Source organism: Lycorma delicatula, chromosome 7 (assembly GCF_047948215.1).
Source record: "Lycorma delicatula isolate Av1 chromosome 7, ASM4794821v1, whole genome shotgun sequence".
In the NCBI taxonomy this organism is placed as follows: Eukaryota; Metazoa; Arthropoda; class Insecta; order Hemiptera; family Fulgoridae; genus Lycorma; species Lycorma delicatula.
In genome coordinates this window covers 11,992,136-12,011,142 of record NC_134461.1, presented here as the reverse complement: position 1 = coordinate 12,011,142, position 19,007 = coordinate 11,992,136, and the positions used below count along the sequence as shown (strand labels likewise).

Here is a 19,007-nt window from a genome sequence, read left to right as displayed (position 1 = left end):
TTTTCCTGTCTACTGTATTTCTAACCTGAAATTTTGTTTCCTAAATGTGCTTAAATGATCTCCAGAATAGTATTGAATAAAGAAATCGTTGTAAAAGTTTATCATTTACTAATATCTAAGAATTTCACTCACTATATTACACTAGTTTACTACTATCTCTTCTTAACTCAGTCGCCTGATTTTTTAAACCATTTTCTTAACATAACTACCTACACCTCGTTAACTTTCAGCCCATTTGTAAATTATTTCCTTTCCATAAAACTCCCTGACAGTTTTAAAAGTTATTCGATATTTTAGAGGATTATGCAGATGGATTATAAAGATAACTTTAAATTTTTTTTTTTTTAATTGACCAGTTATAATTTTAACATAATTTTTTAATAAATTTGCTCAAAAACTTAAGACTTTTAATTTTTAATGAAGAATGATCTGCTAATGTTATTGTTATAAGTTTTATATAGAAAAGTTTTTTTTTTAGATTTGTCTGCTTTTTCTTTCACGGCATGTACTGTAGTTGTGATTTATTCTATAGTTTTAACAACCATCATTATATGAAAATTAGTTTTGACTTTGCTATAAAAGTTTGTATATTTGCAGTTAGATTTAATTTTATTTTCTCTTTCTGTTTTAAAAAAGTATAATTTCCTTGGTTACAGGCGATAAAAAAAATTATTTCTCTTATACGTTTATTCTATTCACACTTTTAGGACAGCACATTTTTTTTTCATTTTTGGAGCTTTAATAGTGTAATTTTCAATACCTTATAAAAACAATGCTATAATTTGCAATATTTTTTAGACCTTCATGTCAGAATAAGCCCACTCACCTGCTGGGAGAGACTGCAAGCAGTTACAAGGTTACACAAGTACGTATGTTGTAGTACATCTGATCCCGATCCAAAGTGCTGCGGAACAGAGTCCATTGCAAACAACCAACTAGTGTGACAACCTGCCGCTCGAAGTCACTTGCAATGGACTCTGTCCCATAGCATGTTTGCATCGTGATCAAACGCACTACTGTGTATATACTCGTGTGACCTTACAGCTGCTTGTAGTCCCTTCCAGTGGACAAGCAGCCTAAGAGATAGAGAGGCTTTTCCTTCCACAAATTTCTGGATTTAAATTCCATTTATGTTTGGATTTTTCATGTATTAAAAAAAAAAGTCATCCATCATTAAGTAGCTGAAAATAATCATCATCTCACGTTTGCGGAAGAAATTAAATTGAGTTTGAATGAATGTTTTTGAGTATGTCAAAAATATAAGTTTTTGACACCTAATTTTTTAGGTTTTATACCCAAATGGTTTTTTTCTTTTACTGGTACCTTACTGTCATAAATATGAATGATTGAGTGTATGTGAATACATATTAACAAGGATACATAAATTCAAAAATTTAATTTAATTAAATGGAATTGAAATTATGCAGTACAGTTATTAAAATCTCATTTTACATCTTGCTCGTTTTTTTATATTAATGTCATTTATGTAGTATAATTTATTTTTAGTTAGAACCAGTTTTTTTTTTTATAATATTCATCACGTATTTTTCTTATTGCATGTTAAAATACCACAGTCCTTTTTATAAACCCATTTTCAGGTCTGCTACCTATTGCTTTTTTTCTCTTTATTATTATTATTAAAACAGTTATTTTTTTCTTTATTTATTTTTTTATTTAAAATATTTATTTATTTATTTTTCTGACCCGACCACCCTTATGATCCCCAGAAGAAGAATGGGAGAAAGAATTGGAGGCTGAGCTACAAGATTATGAGGTTGTCGCTGACGATGATAATTCAGGAAGCGGTGCCAGAGTACATCGCAGTAACAAGTCTAAACATGTTGAAGATATACCTGATGTCGAAGATGATCTTAAATAATAAATTAAAATAAAGGAAAAGACTTACTTATTTTATTATTATTATCGATATACTAGTGCGTTATTGTTATTAATATTATATATATATATAGTTAATTTAGTTATGTACATTAATTATTATTTTTTATTGATATTTTTATCAAAAGAATCACTTACACAAACATACACAATTGCATCTATACAGTAACAAACTGATTGTGGAATATTTCTTTATTGCCCTTGTTGATTTTAAGTTTGAGGTGAGTATAGGTAATTAATGACAAGTCCATTATTAAAAATGTTAATCTTGTTTGTTCTATTTTTTGTTGTCATTTAAATCAATAAATATTAATAAAGCGGTTACTTTTAAGTTTTATAAATAAAGCATTGTTAATTATTTGGTGATTCTTTAATATTATTTATTTGATTGTAATTCTATTTTTTTGTTTGTAGTAAGTTATACAGCAGTTTAGTTTATAGATTATATTATTGTTATTATAATTTATTTATATATGTAGTACTTATGTAGAAGACTGATGCTGCATCATGTTTTTCTTTTAATATTAAATATTATTAATTATATGAAAGTCTTTTTTTTTCTCTGTGGTGTTAGAGAGAGAGAGGGGGGGTTATGTAAGCAAGGAGTCCGGAGTAATATTCCCTCATCTCATGGAGTGAACAGCTGTCATACTCTTAAACATTACAGTGTTCATGCACAGATCCAATGATATAAGGAGGACAAGTAAATTTTGCATTAAAGGAGAATCCTGAAGCGCCTGGCTGATATTATAAGGTCAATTCACTGATCAAAACAAAACTATTCTATTAAAATTTATAAATCCATTTACATAGTGTTTTTGCTGTATATTTATATACTCTGATAAAGCCAATAATGGTTAGGAACAGAGGAGGTGGTGTAGCAACCGAACATGTCACAAGGCGGTTGTTCTTCTCCCTCGGGGGGGAATTGAGATGTATATTTACATGTTCTTGCTGGAGTTTTATAATATCTTTGTTTTATCCTAGACGTTCTGTGTTCAAAACCTTTTCTGCCTTATTTTTTTTTTTTTAATACATAACGTGTATCATAAGTAGAGTAACTAATTACGTGTAAATCTATAGTTACATAGAAAGCAACCTTTAGAAAACATTGTTTCCTAGATACGTTCACAAGTGTTTTATTCCCACTATATTTCAAGGAAAAAGTAAATTAGGCATAAGATAATAGAAAATTTTAATAAGATTTTTACCTACAAAGTTGTAAGGTAAAAGCCACTTATCTTCCAGAAGTACACGCTTTATAAAGCAGGATTGAACCTATCTGATCATATCCATTGACATTTAAAGAAATCAAAAGTATTTCAAAATATAAAGGGTGGGTGCAGTATGTTACTTTTTAGCTGTGTTAACTGTCTTAACAAACATATTACTTTATTCTAGAAATAAACAGTATAAATTAGGTTTACGTTTCCTCGAGGATATCTCCACTTCTGCTCTGTGCAATGTAGACATCTACTGAAGAAAATACAACATTCAGTGCAGTTCACGACTAGTTTATTATCAGTGATATAAAACGTTATATCATGATCTCTTAATTTCTTGTAAATATGCTGTATTTCTTTTTGTTCGTGTGAATTTTTCTTAATCTTAATTTTTGCTTTTAAATTCAAAATAAATTATTCATATTTAATTGATATATACAAATGCATAGACATATTCAGTACCAATAAATAAAATTGTACTGTAATGTTTATTACTATATATTATATATATATATATATATATATATATATATATATATATATATATATATATATATATATATATATATATATATATATATATATATATAAAATAAAAGATTTTATATACCATTAGCGAACTGTAGATTTAGTTCTTGAATTGCATTGAAATTTTATTCAGTTATGATTCCTTGCCCTTTCTTTTTGGTTATGAAAAAATATATATTTTCATTTTCACATGGAAAGATCCAACCTTTTTATCTGTGCATTTATTTTAAACAAAATTTTTATATCCTTTATTTGATATTATTATTCTTCATATAAATTTAATTAGTGTGATCTTTTCCAGTTTGAATATTTATCAAACTGGAATTCCAAGTATGCTCAATATTATGTGCTGAACTCGCTATGAAAATTAGTTTCAAATATTTGTAGTAGTTTGCAGTGTGAAGTTCTGTTTTTATATATGACACACAAATTGTTGTACATTGTAGTAAAATAAACTGTTACTAATTTTAAAATGTCTAAAACTGATCTTTTGTCCTCAGAATATGATAAAAATATTTTTTAACAATAATATAAATATAAACTTTAAAAACCAAAAAATAATGTCCCTCACCTATACAGTATTGGTAATTTTGTTTTTGTTCATAAACAAAGTAGTATCATTAGGTAGCATGTGAATTGGACCACATCCATAATTTAAAACAGGCATATAATTGTAGAATGCATCGAAGATGTTAAGTAGTCATAAGCAGCAAATGAATTATGATCAAACTGTTATTCTGAAGTTTATTAATTCATTCCCTTAACTGCTTGAGGAATAGGCAATGAAAAATGTCTACTTTTGTTGGCAATTTGTTATATTTTATCAGTTATTCTTATCGGCTAAAAAGCTAGTAGGTTTACAATACTAATAAAATCTTATAAGTTGATTTTGACAATTAATAATGTAATATAATGCTCTCACTCTCTGATACCAGAAAATTTACAAAAAAAAATGATTTTTTTTCATTAATATCTAAAAAAAATATACTTACAGTTGTTCAAGAAGCGTGTATCTTCCCCAAGAAATGTGTTCCCTCTTTGGAAACCATACTATTTTATGTATTTAAAAGAATCCATTATCAATATTTAAAACAAATATAATAATTGATATAACGCCTGTTTTTTAAATATAAACTGTTTTTTAATTTTTGTCTTTTTATAAAATTATTATTAGCGAAGTAAGTAATTTGATGTTTTTTTTTGTTTTTTTTTTTTTTGTAGGATGTTGTTAAATAGTAAATAAATACATAACCAGGTTGAATGTTTTTTTTAAAGCAGTTAAACAGAATCAATGTAAATGTGTTTGTTTATAATTATATTTGTGTTTGTAAATGTGCATAACAGTCACAAAATTTAGACTAGCTAAATTCATATCAAATGTTTCTTATCATTAATAAAATCATTTTATTTTCTACACACTTTTTTTTTAATTCACTTTTCTATTCATGATAAAATTTACTGAACAAATTATAAAAACAATTGAAGTAGTTTAAAATTAAAATATGCTTCTTTTTTCATCCTATGTCATAGAATCGGGCATTTATGATTTTTCATTAATTTTAAAGGCAGCTCATTTTCTTTCTCAACATATGTATTAGTTGAATGATTCCAAGCGTGCCTGTTTTTTTTATGATAATAAATTCTTAAGTTAGAAGTAAATACTGTATCATTTTTTACTGAGAAAATTTTCTTTTAACTATAGCTTCTATAATAGTATTTTTCTTGTGAACAGAAAAAATCAAATAGATAAAATTTATTTCAGTTTTTTCCCCAGATATATTGAAACAGAATGAAGAGTATTAAAAAAATGAGAAATAGATACTCTTGTGATAACTTTTTCTTTAAGTAAACCCCAAAAAGTAATAAGCGGAACGTGTAGGAAATAATTTTTCATAAAATATATTTTTAATGTTCTTTTCCACAGTCTACTGGCTGTTTATAGCGTCATATATATTCTGCTTGACTGTTGATTATCAAAAGTGATTTATTATGAATTTTTTTTTTTAATTGCTTTTTGTAAGGATTTGTTCTTCACAACATCAAATTTAGGAAATTCATGACCGTGTTATAAGCTAAAAATAGAAATTGCAAACACAAAATGACCAAATTCAATCATTTTCTATGGAAAGAACCCTTTTTTCTTTTAACCCCTATTTTTCCTCGATTAAAGTTTTTTTTTTAAATTACTTTGCTAGTAATTTTAAATTGTATTACCCCTTTTAAAGCTGTCTGAAAATGAAAAGGTGCAGAAAGAACTATTGTTTTAAATTGAAACTGAAAAACACGCAATAAAAGATTTATTACAAAAAGAAAATTATATATTTTTTCTTTACTACTGTAGATTCTATTATGACTGGATTGTTAACGAAGAAAATAAGCATAATTTTAATTATAAAAAAATAAATTTTAGGTAATTATGAGTAAAACAAACAAAAATTTGAATTAATATATATTTTTTCATTATATTTTAATTTTATATTATGTATTTCTACTCGTAAACAAAGTAAAAGATTGAAAAATTTTATTTAATTACTAAACTGAAAAAAATATCCATGTAGATAAAAATAAAATCAAACGTGTGTATTTGATAAGGTTGTAATATACATAATCGTTAATGTTGTTTTATTTTATTTTTTAATTTACATGTAGATAATGATTTTCAAAGTTGTTATCGGTTGCATTTGTTATTATTATTAATTATATTTTACTGCATTAATGCTACATAAATAATATATATTTTTTAAATCATATTAATTATTAACAGATGTATTATTGATTATTGTTTGTTTTTATTAATTTTAATTTTTTTTTATACATATTCTTGCAGTAGTTAGATTTGCCCGTTATCCATATTGTTTATTCATAGTATGTTACAGACCTTTTAACCAATTACTGAATGTCCGTTTTATGTATCAGGTAATATGAACCGGTTATCAAATTATAGTAACCCGCATTTAAGTAACCCCTACCTATAAAATACATAAATAATTTGTTCGTTGTAGGATTGCTTCTATAAATAGAATTTTTTTTTTAATTTTTGTTACTTATGTATACTAAATAAAACCAAAAATGCAGAACATGAAGTAATTAAATGCTTTTAAAATTGCGTATGCCTTTAATTAATTATGAAATTAATATTCTTAATACATGTGATTTTACTTTTTATTGCTACTGGTTTAAAAGAATGTATTCATCTCTTAGGTGTAGATTTACTGACTATTTGCATTATGAAATGAATTAATCATCTTCTGTTTCATGTAAATATCACTTATGATTTAAAATAAAAATTACATGCATCTCATTTAAATTAAATTTCTGATATAACCTGATTACAGACAATCTGTTGAATTACAACGATCCTATTCTATTTCTTTATGTAGAATATTCAATTAATATTTATTTACAGATTCAGAGGTATTACTCAAAATCTTTACAGTTTAAATTATAATCGAGTAGAATTAATTATTTATACAATTAATTATTCATTCTCTACTTTTTCACCCGTTCCACGCTTTGAATTACGGTCAATTTCTTATACTAAAAGTAACCATAGATGTTGGTAATAGCTGTTGTTAATTTCATGGTATGCTTAGTTTTTTTTTTATGAGTTTTTTTTCTAATGAGAAAGAATGGATGGATTTGTTAATATTTTATTTTTTAAGGTTGTTATATATTATGATGGAAATTGATTGATATGACTTTAATTTACTGTCTTATATATAATTAGATTATTGTTTACGCATTTTAACTAAAGTAGAAAGTTAATGTGAAAGTACTTATAAAAAAGGGGTATATTGGTAGAATAATGGTCGATAAAGTTGCTATAGGTGGTGGTATGTTTTGTCCTGCCACAAAAGCAGAGAGTGTTGATGAATAATCTTTGGGCAAGTCTACCAGACCTGCCCTGATGCATTTAGTAAAATATTACAATCATTTTCACTTCTAGATTAACACATTTAGTGGCAAATTTTACTCTAGATGCATCGTAAAGAGCAGACCAGCATTCAAAATCATAGCGAAGCGATCGTAAAATTGGCAACCGACATGTTAATGAAGGTAATATAATGTATAATTAGTACATTAATACATTAATTCCAGCACCTGTCTGATATTATATCCTTATTGTCCATTGTATCTGTTTTTTTGTCATCCATGTTAAATTATTAGTAAATGGTTAACCTTTTTAAATCATTTTATGGCATTAATAAAGGGATGTATACATTATGGATGATTTATTACCAAATATTACAGTTGGTAATTCATATATAATAGTAATATGTAACAATTTGACAAATAATCGCATAATACAATAGAAAAAACTATTTAAATGTTTATTCAAACTTAGAGTATCCATCTATCTCCAACTTAATCTACATAATATAACCTCTGCTGTGGAGCAGTAGTACCTTTCATTTAGAAGATTCTGTTGCATTAGTCATTCTTAATATTTTTCATACACTACAAAATTAATTTTTTAACATTGACAAAAAAACTGCAGATAGATTTTGCAAGTAGTACTATACAAAATATTAGTATAATTAATTATTGATTTTCTTTTATTTATTTGTAAACCGGGTTTGATAACAAATAAATTAATAATGGAGTATTCTCATCGATTTATAAAACTCGCAGTACAGACATATGCTGTTCATGTTATTCTTTTAAAGCTTGTCATCGCTCATTCAAGGATAAATTTAAAACATGTTTCCACATTTAAATAGTTTGTAACTGTATATTTATCTGTTATTTATGTTTTGAAATATCAAAATCATTATTAGTATTATTATTATACAAAGAGTAATTATCCATTAAGTTGATAGTTTATCTTTGCTGTTTGCATGTTTGTCTCTGTGTAGTAAATTTCAGTCATACTATATTAATATTTGAACAAAATTTACTGTCACAAAATTTGGCACTAATGAATAATATGTAAAATTTCTTGAGTTTTTCTGTAACAGTAGAATAATGTAATAATACTATTACTTGTTTATAATTTATTTTTATTTCCCTTTTTTTGTATTAATTTTAATGTAAGTTGTTAAATAAATGTTTGTTAAAATTTTTATTAACAGTGGTTAAGACATATAGATGTAAAATAAGTGTTTTTGAACATATACATGTAAATGAATTATATATATATATAATAAAATGGTATTTATTATTAGTTTTATAATATATATTAGGTGAACAATAAATAATTGTAAATTATAATAATAATAAACTGAATTGATATCATGCATTTACCAGTATCCTGCAATTTATACACTTGTACAGTTTTAATGATTTTAATTCAGTGTATCAAAGTTATAAATATATTCCCATTTTTTAATTTTAATTTCACTTTTTATTTTGTTTTAAATTGTGTTATTTAAAATTGCTTGAATTCATTATATTTTGTTTTTTTTATTATTAGTAGTGGTAAATAGACAGACCTCTTTGCACATTTAATTTCATTGGATTTTAATGTTCATACAGTAAAAATATAATTCTCTATTTGTGAGTAAGCATTATAGCCTGTGAAAATGTTCATTATTGATATCGCATATGAAAAATAGTATTTTCATTGATATTAGTAGTTGAAATAATAAAAGAAATACATTATGTCAAAAAATAAGGTGTCTTGCATATATATTTAAATGGAAATGAAAATAAATAGTTAATTTAACCACCTAAATGCTCCTATTCGCTAAGGTATTTAATGAATATCAGATAACTAATATAAAAAAGAGAAAACTTAACATCCATTTAAAATAATAAAAAAAGTATAAGAAATAAAGTTTAAAGAGAAAGTGTATTATTTCAGGGCTCTCACTTGAAATGAAGCTTTTTCTGTATATTAAGTGCAGTATGTTTCTGCACATTAATCTCTGTTCCATTATTTATTTCAGCAGATAACTTACTGAACTTGTAATTTTCTATTATGAATTAGAAAATTGGCCTAAAAAATACAGCCCTTCTCCATCCCATAAAATTTGCATTCAGTCAAGATAATAATTGTCTTTTGTATATTTCTACCTTAATAGTAAATATGTAATATTTTAAAGTAAAATTACTTAATTCTGAGAGAGAAATAAAATGTATTATTAATTTTCAAATTGGTGAATATTTAATCTTTTTTTTTAAATAGACATCTACTTTTTTGTAGTTTTATATTTTAATAAATATTAATAATTAAATAAATAAACAACTTTTGTCATGAAATTGTTTTATTTAGTCTATAATTTTAAAGGTACTTAATAAATTTCAAGATATTACTTTAAAGATTAATTGTTAATAATGAGAGTTATGTAATATAAATACAAATAATAGTAATACATTTTTTTTCTTTTTAATTTGTTATTAATATTATTTTATAACAAGGTTTTTATACAAAAATATTTTGATATTATATTTAAATATTGTATTGTAATAATTTTATGTATTATATTTTTCTTATGCTTTTTAAAATACTTACTCTGAAATATGATAATTTATGAAAAAACAAATTAAGACAAAAAGTGATTTTATTTTTCTATTGAATAAAAATATAAATAAAATGCAATTTTAGTGCTAATATTAGTGTAAGGTATGAAAATTATGATAATATGTTATGCTGTTTTAGTTTTATAAAAAAATTAAATTTGACTCTCAAAAACGACTGCACGATTTAAATTATTTTTATAAAAACTATAATTTCAGGATTTCTGTCAGAATACAAAAAATTACATTATGCAGATTTAAATATGGTATGCATTCATAGATTCTATCGGAGTAACTTAATATTGAAACAAGTATCTCACTACAACGGCTTGGGATGGCATCGCTTTATTAGTTGAATGCTTGGTAACATATTAAAAAAATTCACAAAAATTAATTTTATAAGATAATGGTTGCTCTAAAATTAAAGCTAGATTCAGGAAACATGTGAAATTTTAATGAAGGTTAAAGGTCTGTTCAGCTTAGATTAGTTACAGAACAATGATAAAACTAAAAAATCAAATATCTATATTCTGACTGCAAGGTTGAATACCGTAATAAGCGGATGGAATATTTACGAAAGGATACATAAGCCGTAAAGAGAAGAAGGCTGTTAGTAGGCCGCATTCAAGTAATGCATTAATTGTACAGTTGTTTATTAAATTATACATTTCCTTGAAAGAATCCTTCATCTATATATAGATATGATTTAAGCCTAATAACTGATAGTACGTATACAGTAGAAGAATATAAAATATGGCATCTGAATAAAATATTTAGTTGAATTTGAAGTCATCCACCAAAGTGGCAATTATATCTTTTCTTTCCTATTTAAACTTAAAAGCTTTAGCAAAAAACAACATAGAATTTTCAATGGTTCTATTTAGATCTATTATAGATTAATTTCATTTGTGAATTGCCAAATTTAATTTTTAAATTTTATATACTGAAAAAGTCACCAGATCAGAAAAATTTATATTGTAGTTTATTCCTTAATTTAGAAAAAAAAGAAAGTATAGATTTTTGGTAAATGAAAAGGTAAAGAACAGTAGAAAGTTTTATTGTAATTCATATTGCAAATCAAAGTCAAGTTTATATTTATATCCCCAGTAAGAGGATTTTTTCTTAAAATAATTTTAATAAACTGAGAATTATTTCATAAATTTTTTTAATATTTGTTCCTCTTCAGTTCTGAGCCTAGGATTTTTTAAATTATAAGTATGGCCGTGAATGACCGTAATACAGTACATGCTAAGTAAATCTGAAAAGACTTACAAGGGAAAATAAATTATTTATGGCTATAATAAAGGATACTTTAAAACCCAGTTATTATAATAAATATTGGCAATAAATATTTACTGGCCTTTTTTTTATTTTATTGAATGTAATAAAATAATTAATTAGTGTCATTTATATTTTGTAATATAATTAATAATTTATATAATATGTAATATTTAAAATAAAATATTTACATTTATATGTGTGTGCTTATAAAATGAATTTAATGATAAAAATAATTTTTTATAAAAATATTTTCCGGTGTTTTATTACATAAAATTACAATTTAAAATTATATGTATGTGAAATTTTTATATTATATATGTATAGGTGTGTATTTTCAGAAAACCTGTGTAATGCAGTCATCCTAAGATTTTATAGTCAAATCTCTTTTTTTTAAGTACAATTACCCAAAATAATGAACTTTAATTAATTGCAGGCCCCTTATATGAGCCCTTTAGGTGGTGATAATTATGCTTATATCACCAAATAAGCCTACAGTGAAAAATATAAGAAGTGCAAGAAGAATAAGCCTACAGTGTACCCCATCACTTGTACTATACAAAGCTTGTTGATTATCCAAGTTTCTTCTAGATTCAAAAAACTTATGATAGATTTTATCATATGATGTCCTGCCTGGTGACTGGTTTCTTACACCACTGCTATCTTCATTCATCCCTGTTTGCATTCTCTTCTTCCTCCTTTTACTGACCTTTCTGAACAGTTGTCAAGATTCCACTTCCTCTAACCACATTTCCTAACCGGTTTTCTTTTCTTTTGTGTACTTCCTGCATAAGTTCCCTTTCTTCTTTAATCCTGTTCATTATTTCCTCATTCCTTACTTTATCTGTTCTTCTTCCTTTCTCCATATCCACATCTCAAATAGCCTTAATCCAGTTTCTCTCTCGGAAGCAAAACATGCTTCGCTTCCATACATAGCATTTGGCTAAACTCTTGCTGAACTCTTAAGTTCATACTTTTACTACGTAGTAATTTCCTCTGGATTACTGGAGGCTTCCTTTGCCATCGCTATCCTTTTATCTGAGTTGTACTCTTCAGTCTTCTATCACCATATCTGTAATTTTTTACTTTTTCTATTCATCAATTTGCCCTTACTGCCTCTTAGAGTAAACTGTAGATTTACTCTTAATTATTTTTAAATTATTCTATTGAAGTAAATTCACTGTCCTGGGACATATTTTTTACCTGTATATTAATCGGTCTTGCTAACTGTTGATATGTGGTTTTATTTAGCTCAGTCACTTCATAGTCGCACTGCTTACACATAATGAAAGAAAATCTTAAAAAATACTTGATAAAAAGTATAAACTGATCTTCAAGTGTTGTGCACATCTTCAAATCACAAAACTTTGACTTTTTTTTAAAATAAAATAAAATCTCACCGTTTTGTTGATCACTTTATTAATCATAGGATGACAATATTACTAGGCTTTGCTGTTAATATATATCAATATTTATAATAAAATATATATCAATATCCATTGTTATATAGCGTTCTAAAAACAATTGTGTAAATGTTCAAATAATTTTTTTTTTAAATTCACAGATAATATATATCTATGTGTGTATAATATAATTTTATTAGAAGATAAACTTAATAGTATTTACTGTTTGCATTTCATATCCCATATTCTACTTACCTGTATGCCCTGTACCTCCCTTTGTTATTTCCTTGTACTCTTTATATAATTATAATATGCATAATATATTATGTTTAAAATTAATATTTATGCTAATTGCCTAATAAATAAATTGATTATGTTGATGAAGACGAATAATGTTATAAATTATAAAATAATACTTCATGTTGTGTCAATTGTTAATAAAAAAAATGCAACTTACAATAATAAGTATAATCGTCTTAGAATATTAATAAATACTGTTATAAGATATAATATTTATTATTATTATTATTATATATGCATTGTGTGTATTGTATAAAGTGTATGAACTGTAATAATTCATTTTAATAAAAAAGCACTAATAAATATATAAATTAATCACTAATTAATTATTGGTTCTGGGAAAATGTTGAAAAAATATACTATTACAATTATATGTTATTAAAATCCAAGGATTTTTTTCGTTATTCAATGGATAATGTATTAAAAAACATTTCTACACGATTTAGAGCTTTGAAAACTAGGGATAAATATTAACTGGTTATAAAATGTATACCTTTGTGTTGGAAGTGTGATTAATGCTTATTTTAAAAAAAGAATGAGATTTTTTCAAAGTTTATGAATATCCAGTCTGACGAGTACAATTTTGATGATGAGTTTTGTCCAGCATACTAAATGTTAACGCTGAAAAAAATCTTTTTTTCCTATTTTGTTTTTAAAAAAAATTATTTTGATTAAATTTCAACTTTTTGAAGTCTTAAAAAGAGCCCTTTTTAAGATTATATTACCCCATTGCTATGTCCCATGACCTGGAGGAATTTCTTTGTTGCACAATTAATTAAATTTTATATAAAAATAAATTTTTTATAATTTGATGTGAAAATAGTAAAATAAAATATAAAAATCTAATTTAAATTCTCTTCTAAGGGAAAACAATTATCTTTAATTTTTGAAAATTTTAACATCAACTATTGTAATATTAAATAATTAAAATGAATAAAAAAATAAGTATGTAAAAGTTAACAGGAATTACTCGTGAAATGTTGTATTTTTTTATTACATTAATTTATTAATTTTAAAAGACCATGCATAGATAAAACAACAGGCTAAATAAACTCAATTTTTCCCCAAGATAATTGCTTTTGAAAAAATTATATATACTGAAACTTAACATGAAAATAAATAGCGAGTGACATGACTTATCGAATCACGTGATCCAGTTGAATATGACTCATAAATGTGACATATTCAATATTAACATTGATGATGCTTTTGTTTACAGAACATCTTGCTACTTTTTTCTTATTTATTTTATGAGTTACTTATCTTCATGAATAAAATGAAAGTTTAAATGCACTTCTTCATGATATTAATAATTTATATTAAAAAATAGTTTTATCATAAATAGCTTCTTCTATACTAAATAGTTCAGTATGGAATCTCTACATTTCAAATTAAAGTGAATAAATTACTTATTTTCTAACTGCAAATACCTACATTTTGATAGCATTCACAAAGTTATTAATATAAATAAATAAAATAAAAATTAAAAAAAAAACATATATATATATATATATATATTTAGTTAGTTACTAAAGTAACTTAACTACCTTAATGCTAGTCATAGATAATTAATGTCACTTGATACAAATTTATTTACCTTCATGTACTAAGATATACATTTCAAAGTTTGACGAGTTGCAGTCCTTAAAAAATAAATGCTCCCAGTACCCATACCTGTTGAAAAAAATTACAAAAGCTAATTCATACAAAGACAAACTAGAACAAAAAAAAATTCTAAAAACTGAAACTAATCAGCCCTGCATATTTTGACAAATTTACATTTAAATATATTATAAGATTAATTTTATCATTTTTTACTCGTTTTACAAATGCAGATGGAAAAAACAAATACATCGACTTAATAATGAACTAATAGGGTTTATTAAATAAGAAATCATAAATAATGCCAAAAGAAGGTTCTCACAACTGGCAAAGAAACTGTAAATTGTTTTACCTTCCCGGTGTAGCATTCCATCTCAGCTTTTCATTCAGAAGATCCTGGTTATGCTTGGAATTTTTGATAAGCTACAAAATATTATTCTGGATTGTTTATTTTACAAGAAACATACAACAACAATTGTTCACTTAAACAAATCTTGTATTTGGAATGGATGGAGATTGAATTGTGTTATATGACTTAAAAAACTTACAATTTCTTTCCCATTACTACAAAAAAAGAGTAGCCTATTAACCCAGAAATATAAAATAATATTGTCATTGTGAAGTTTTACTTTTGAAAAAAAAACCAATAAATGTCTTTTTAATGACTTACTCCAATTAAAAGTTTTGGGTCATATTTACCATAAGATTAAGTAAGATTTCCACAACTTATTCCCAAACACAAGCACTTAGCTTACGTAATGAGATATTCCCATGTATAAAATTAAAACTAATACTATTTACCCGATCAAGAAAACATATAATAATTTTCCATGATGATAGATATACCCTGGCTTTAAATAGTGTAGAAAACACAGTTTCTATTCTTTATCTGGAATTACAGTAAGATATGTATGTATGAGATATATATATATATTTTTTAATCAATAGTTTCCCGTGGAAAAATAAACTGATATTTTAATGTGTTTTTAAATGACATGAATGAATGTTACATTATTATTATTTATTAAATTTAAGTTAAATAAATAGAATTGAATGTAGATTTACATTGTAAAAGAACAAAAAAATATATATGTATTTATTACAAAACTTTATTATTGTGTTACGCATTATTTTGAATGAGTTATATGATAATAATATAATGTTAAGGAATTATTCAATTTATAAATTACTTATGTATATGTATATATGCATTAATATAAATAACATTGCTTTATATGGTGTGAATATTTTAAAGATATTAAGTTCATAGGAAAGTAAAAATAATTGCAAAATGAATAGTATTTTTAATGAACAGAATATTACTATTATTATTGCAATGTGTAACAATAAAATTATAACGATGAAGTTATTGTATAGTTAACATTTATCAACTAGTATAAAACAATATAATAAATATCATAATAGTAGATGCTAGATTGTCATAAATAAGTTGTATTTACTTTCTTATTTATTTACATTATCTTTTTCCTTGCGGCCTCATCTACCCATTATAATCACTTTATTCTGTATTTATAAATTGTTTCTACTTTCAGTTTCTTTTTGTCTAAAATTTTTTTCAAAATATTTATTACATTGTTAACACTAGTTACGCTGTTGTTTTATTTCAGGTTCAAATACAGCTCAGATAGATTGAAATTTCCTTTTAATGGACATTACGTGAAAAGAGATGATTTTTGATAGACATGTGTTTTCATCGATTAGTCTACTTATACTGTTTTGTACTGAAGTACGTTACTAATAACGCTAAATAAACCTCCAGTTTTTACAATTTCCCTATAATTAGTTACAGGAAAATCTTATAACAAATTTCTAAAAACCAAATAGATTAAACTTTATTTTAATTTAAAATGAAATTTTATATTATTTAAGAATGAATTATAATAATATTTAGTAAGGAATTAAGTTATTAATTTATTTATTTTTCGTAAAATTAGTATAGCGCTCCTCAATTTTGCACAGATTCAAATATATTGCAAGTAAATGAAATATCCATATTTTTTTTATATGGAATGTTTTAACTTTTGTCATATTAAAAAATGTTGTTTTGTAGAATCGCATAGAAAAACATAAAAAAAGACAAATCAAAATCGCTTTGAAAAAAAAAGTTAAAAATATCTTTGTATACAAGAGGAAGATATAGAAATAGTAAATAAAGAATATTATTTTGGTTTGTTAGAGTAGATAAATAATGTTAATAAATTAAGATTCACTTTATGAACTGAGTTTTACATAACTTTTACGATGGAACGGATGTATATTCTTAGTGACCTGTGATTTTTGTGTTTTTCATAGCAGACAGGATAATGCATTATTTATTTTTAAAACATAATAAAAGCAAAGAAATATTAACAATTTAGAAAAACTTTGAAAGGTATATGTGCTTCATGATTTTTCTTGTAAATTTTTTTACTGAATTAATTACAGGCAATGAACATGTCAAAAGTTTTACATTAAGCGAGAAAAAAATTAAAAATTTTTCTTTAGCCACAGTCCAATTCTAATCAACAGCAAACCGTACTGCAGGGTTCATTCAAAAATATTTAGCAGCGACTTTAATATTAATGAATTTGTAACTTGATCCATGGGCTTAGAAAATTTTAAAATCGATTGAAATATTACAAATTTCTAAAAACCAAATAAATTATATATTAATTTAAATTGAAAATAAAGTATACTATTTAAAGAGTAAATTATAATTTAGTTATGAATTAAATAATTAAATTTATTTATACATTTTTATATAAGCTTTCCCAAAATCAGTTATAAATTACTCTTGTAATTGTTACATGAAATTAGTTTTGCATTCTGCTGTTTTATAATTTCATATTATTAGTCTTTTTGTTACTAAGACCGGAGGAACTTATGTACTGCTAAAAAAATTAACTTTACAAATACGTAGCTGTTTGTACTACACTGCTAAAAAGTGAAATATACAATTATATAGAGGATTTTCTACCATTTTATAATCATAGTTGATATAAATTTCTATAATTCAATGAAATATGAAGGATTATGTAGTTTTCTTTTTTCAAGTTTTCAGTTTTTTATCAATTATTAACGTTCACAAAAAATAATTTTTCTTCACTTAGTTGGCTTGAAACCATTAAGAAATTATCAAATATAATGCTGACTGTAATATGAATTAACTAATTTTACTAATTTCACATTTATACCTCGTTAAAGAATAGAAAAAAGATTAAAACTTACAGAAAAACCTGAGCAGTATTTAACAGTTATAATTTATTTTGTTGTTACAATTATAAAATTTTAAAATATATAAATTAAGAAAATAATAATGCATTTACTTTAAAGTATTTAAATGATTTTATGAAAATTGTTAACCATAATTTTATAATAATTTTTATTTTATAATTGCATTGTAGTTTTCAAAATTTTTTTAACTATATATTTGATGTACTTACAATAACTATGCGTACCCGTTTACTTACCAATCTAATTTATCTCTGTGTACATTTAATAATTGCAATTCCTGCCCGTTAGTTATACATTTACGAAAAGTAATAAATTATTTTATTAGCTTATGATTATAAAAAAAATTCTTTATTATGTAAAATATAATTTTAAGTGTGTCAAAATATGATTAATAATGTGAATACCAACTAGATAATGAGTTATATATATTGTTAATAAAAAAATAAATATTATAAATGTACTAAATACATCATTAAAAATAAATTATTTTAAACAAACAGTACATATTATTTTCAGCATATGGTTTTTACTGCTGAGGAAACCTCAAAGTATTTCATTGTGAAAATCCAGACCCTTGTTAAATTCTTCTGTCTGGAAATTTGTGATTTTTATGGACAAAAGGACTTCTTGTAAATATATTCAGAAAATATCTTTCTGATTACAGCTGCAAGATTAGTAACGGCATACTGTAGAGTATGTCTGAGAAGTCCCCATACTGCTAGACAAACGTGCAAATGACTTTCATATATATTTTGAATATTTTTGTACATTTGTAGTTATGAATTACTTATTCACTGGATCTATGCTAGGATATCATCATGCTGAACATAAGAGCTATGCATCTCCACATTATCCTCAAAATGTCGCGAAGCATCTCAGCTATTATAATTCAAAATGCTTCCTCCAAACTGTTCGGCCATCCTTAAATTGTTCCGTATCGACACATTGAAATATATAGGGCTTGATTTTTCACCACAATGAGTGTTTGATGTGATAGCGTTGAATCTTTATGAAGGCTATTGCACTGAATAAAGATAATAATTAAAAGGTTTACATGGTGTTCTGTTTTTATGCAATTAAATTT

The 19,007-nt window shown here is 24.6% G+C and overlaps 1 protein-coding gene across 3 annotated transcripts in view; it reads left to right on the top strand.

The window, feature by feature from the left end:
- The window catches only part of Sap47 (Synapse-associated protein 47kD), a 239,340-nt gene extending 220,920 nt beyond the window's left edge, over positions 1–18,420 (top strand). The window contains exon 9 of one of the 3 annotated variants that reach the window (XM_075371806.1): positions 16,318–18,420. In XM_075371806.1, the coding sequence (XP_075227921.1) occupies positions 16,318–16,343 (26 nt within the window). In that variant the 3' untranslated portion in view covers positions 16,344–18,420. Of the gene's footprint in view, positions 1–1,727; positions 3,497–16,317 lie in introns of those variants that run through there. The other 2 variants (XM_075371808.1, XM_075371805.1) reach the window with 2 other exon arrangements.
- The last annotated feature ends 587 nt before the right edge of the window (positions 18,421–19,007 follow it).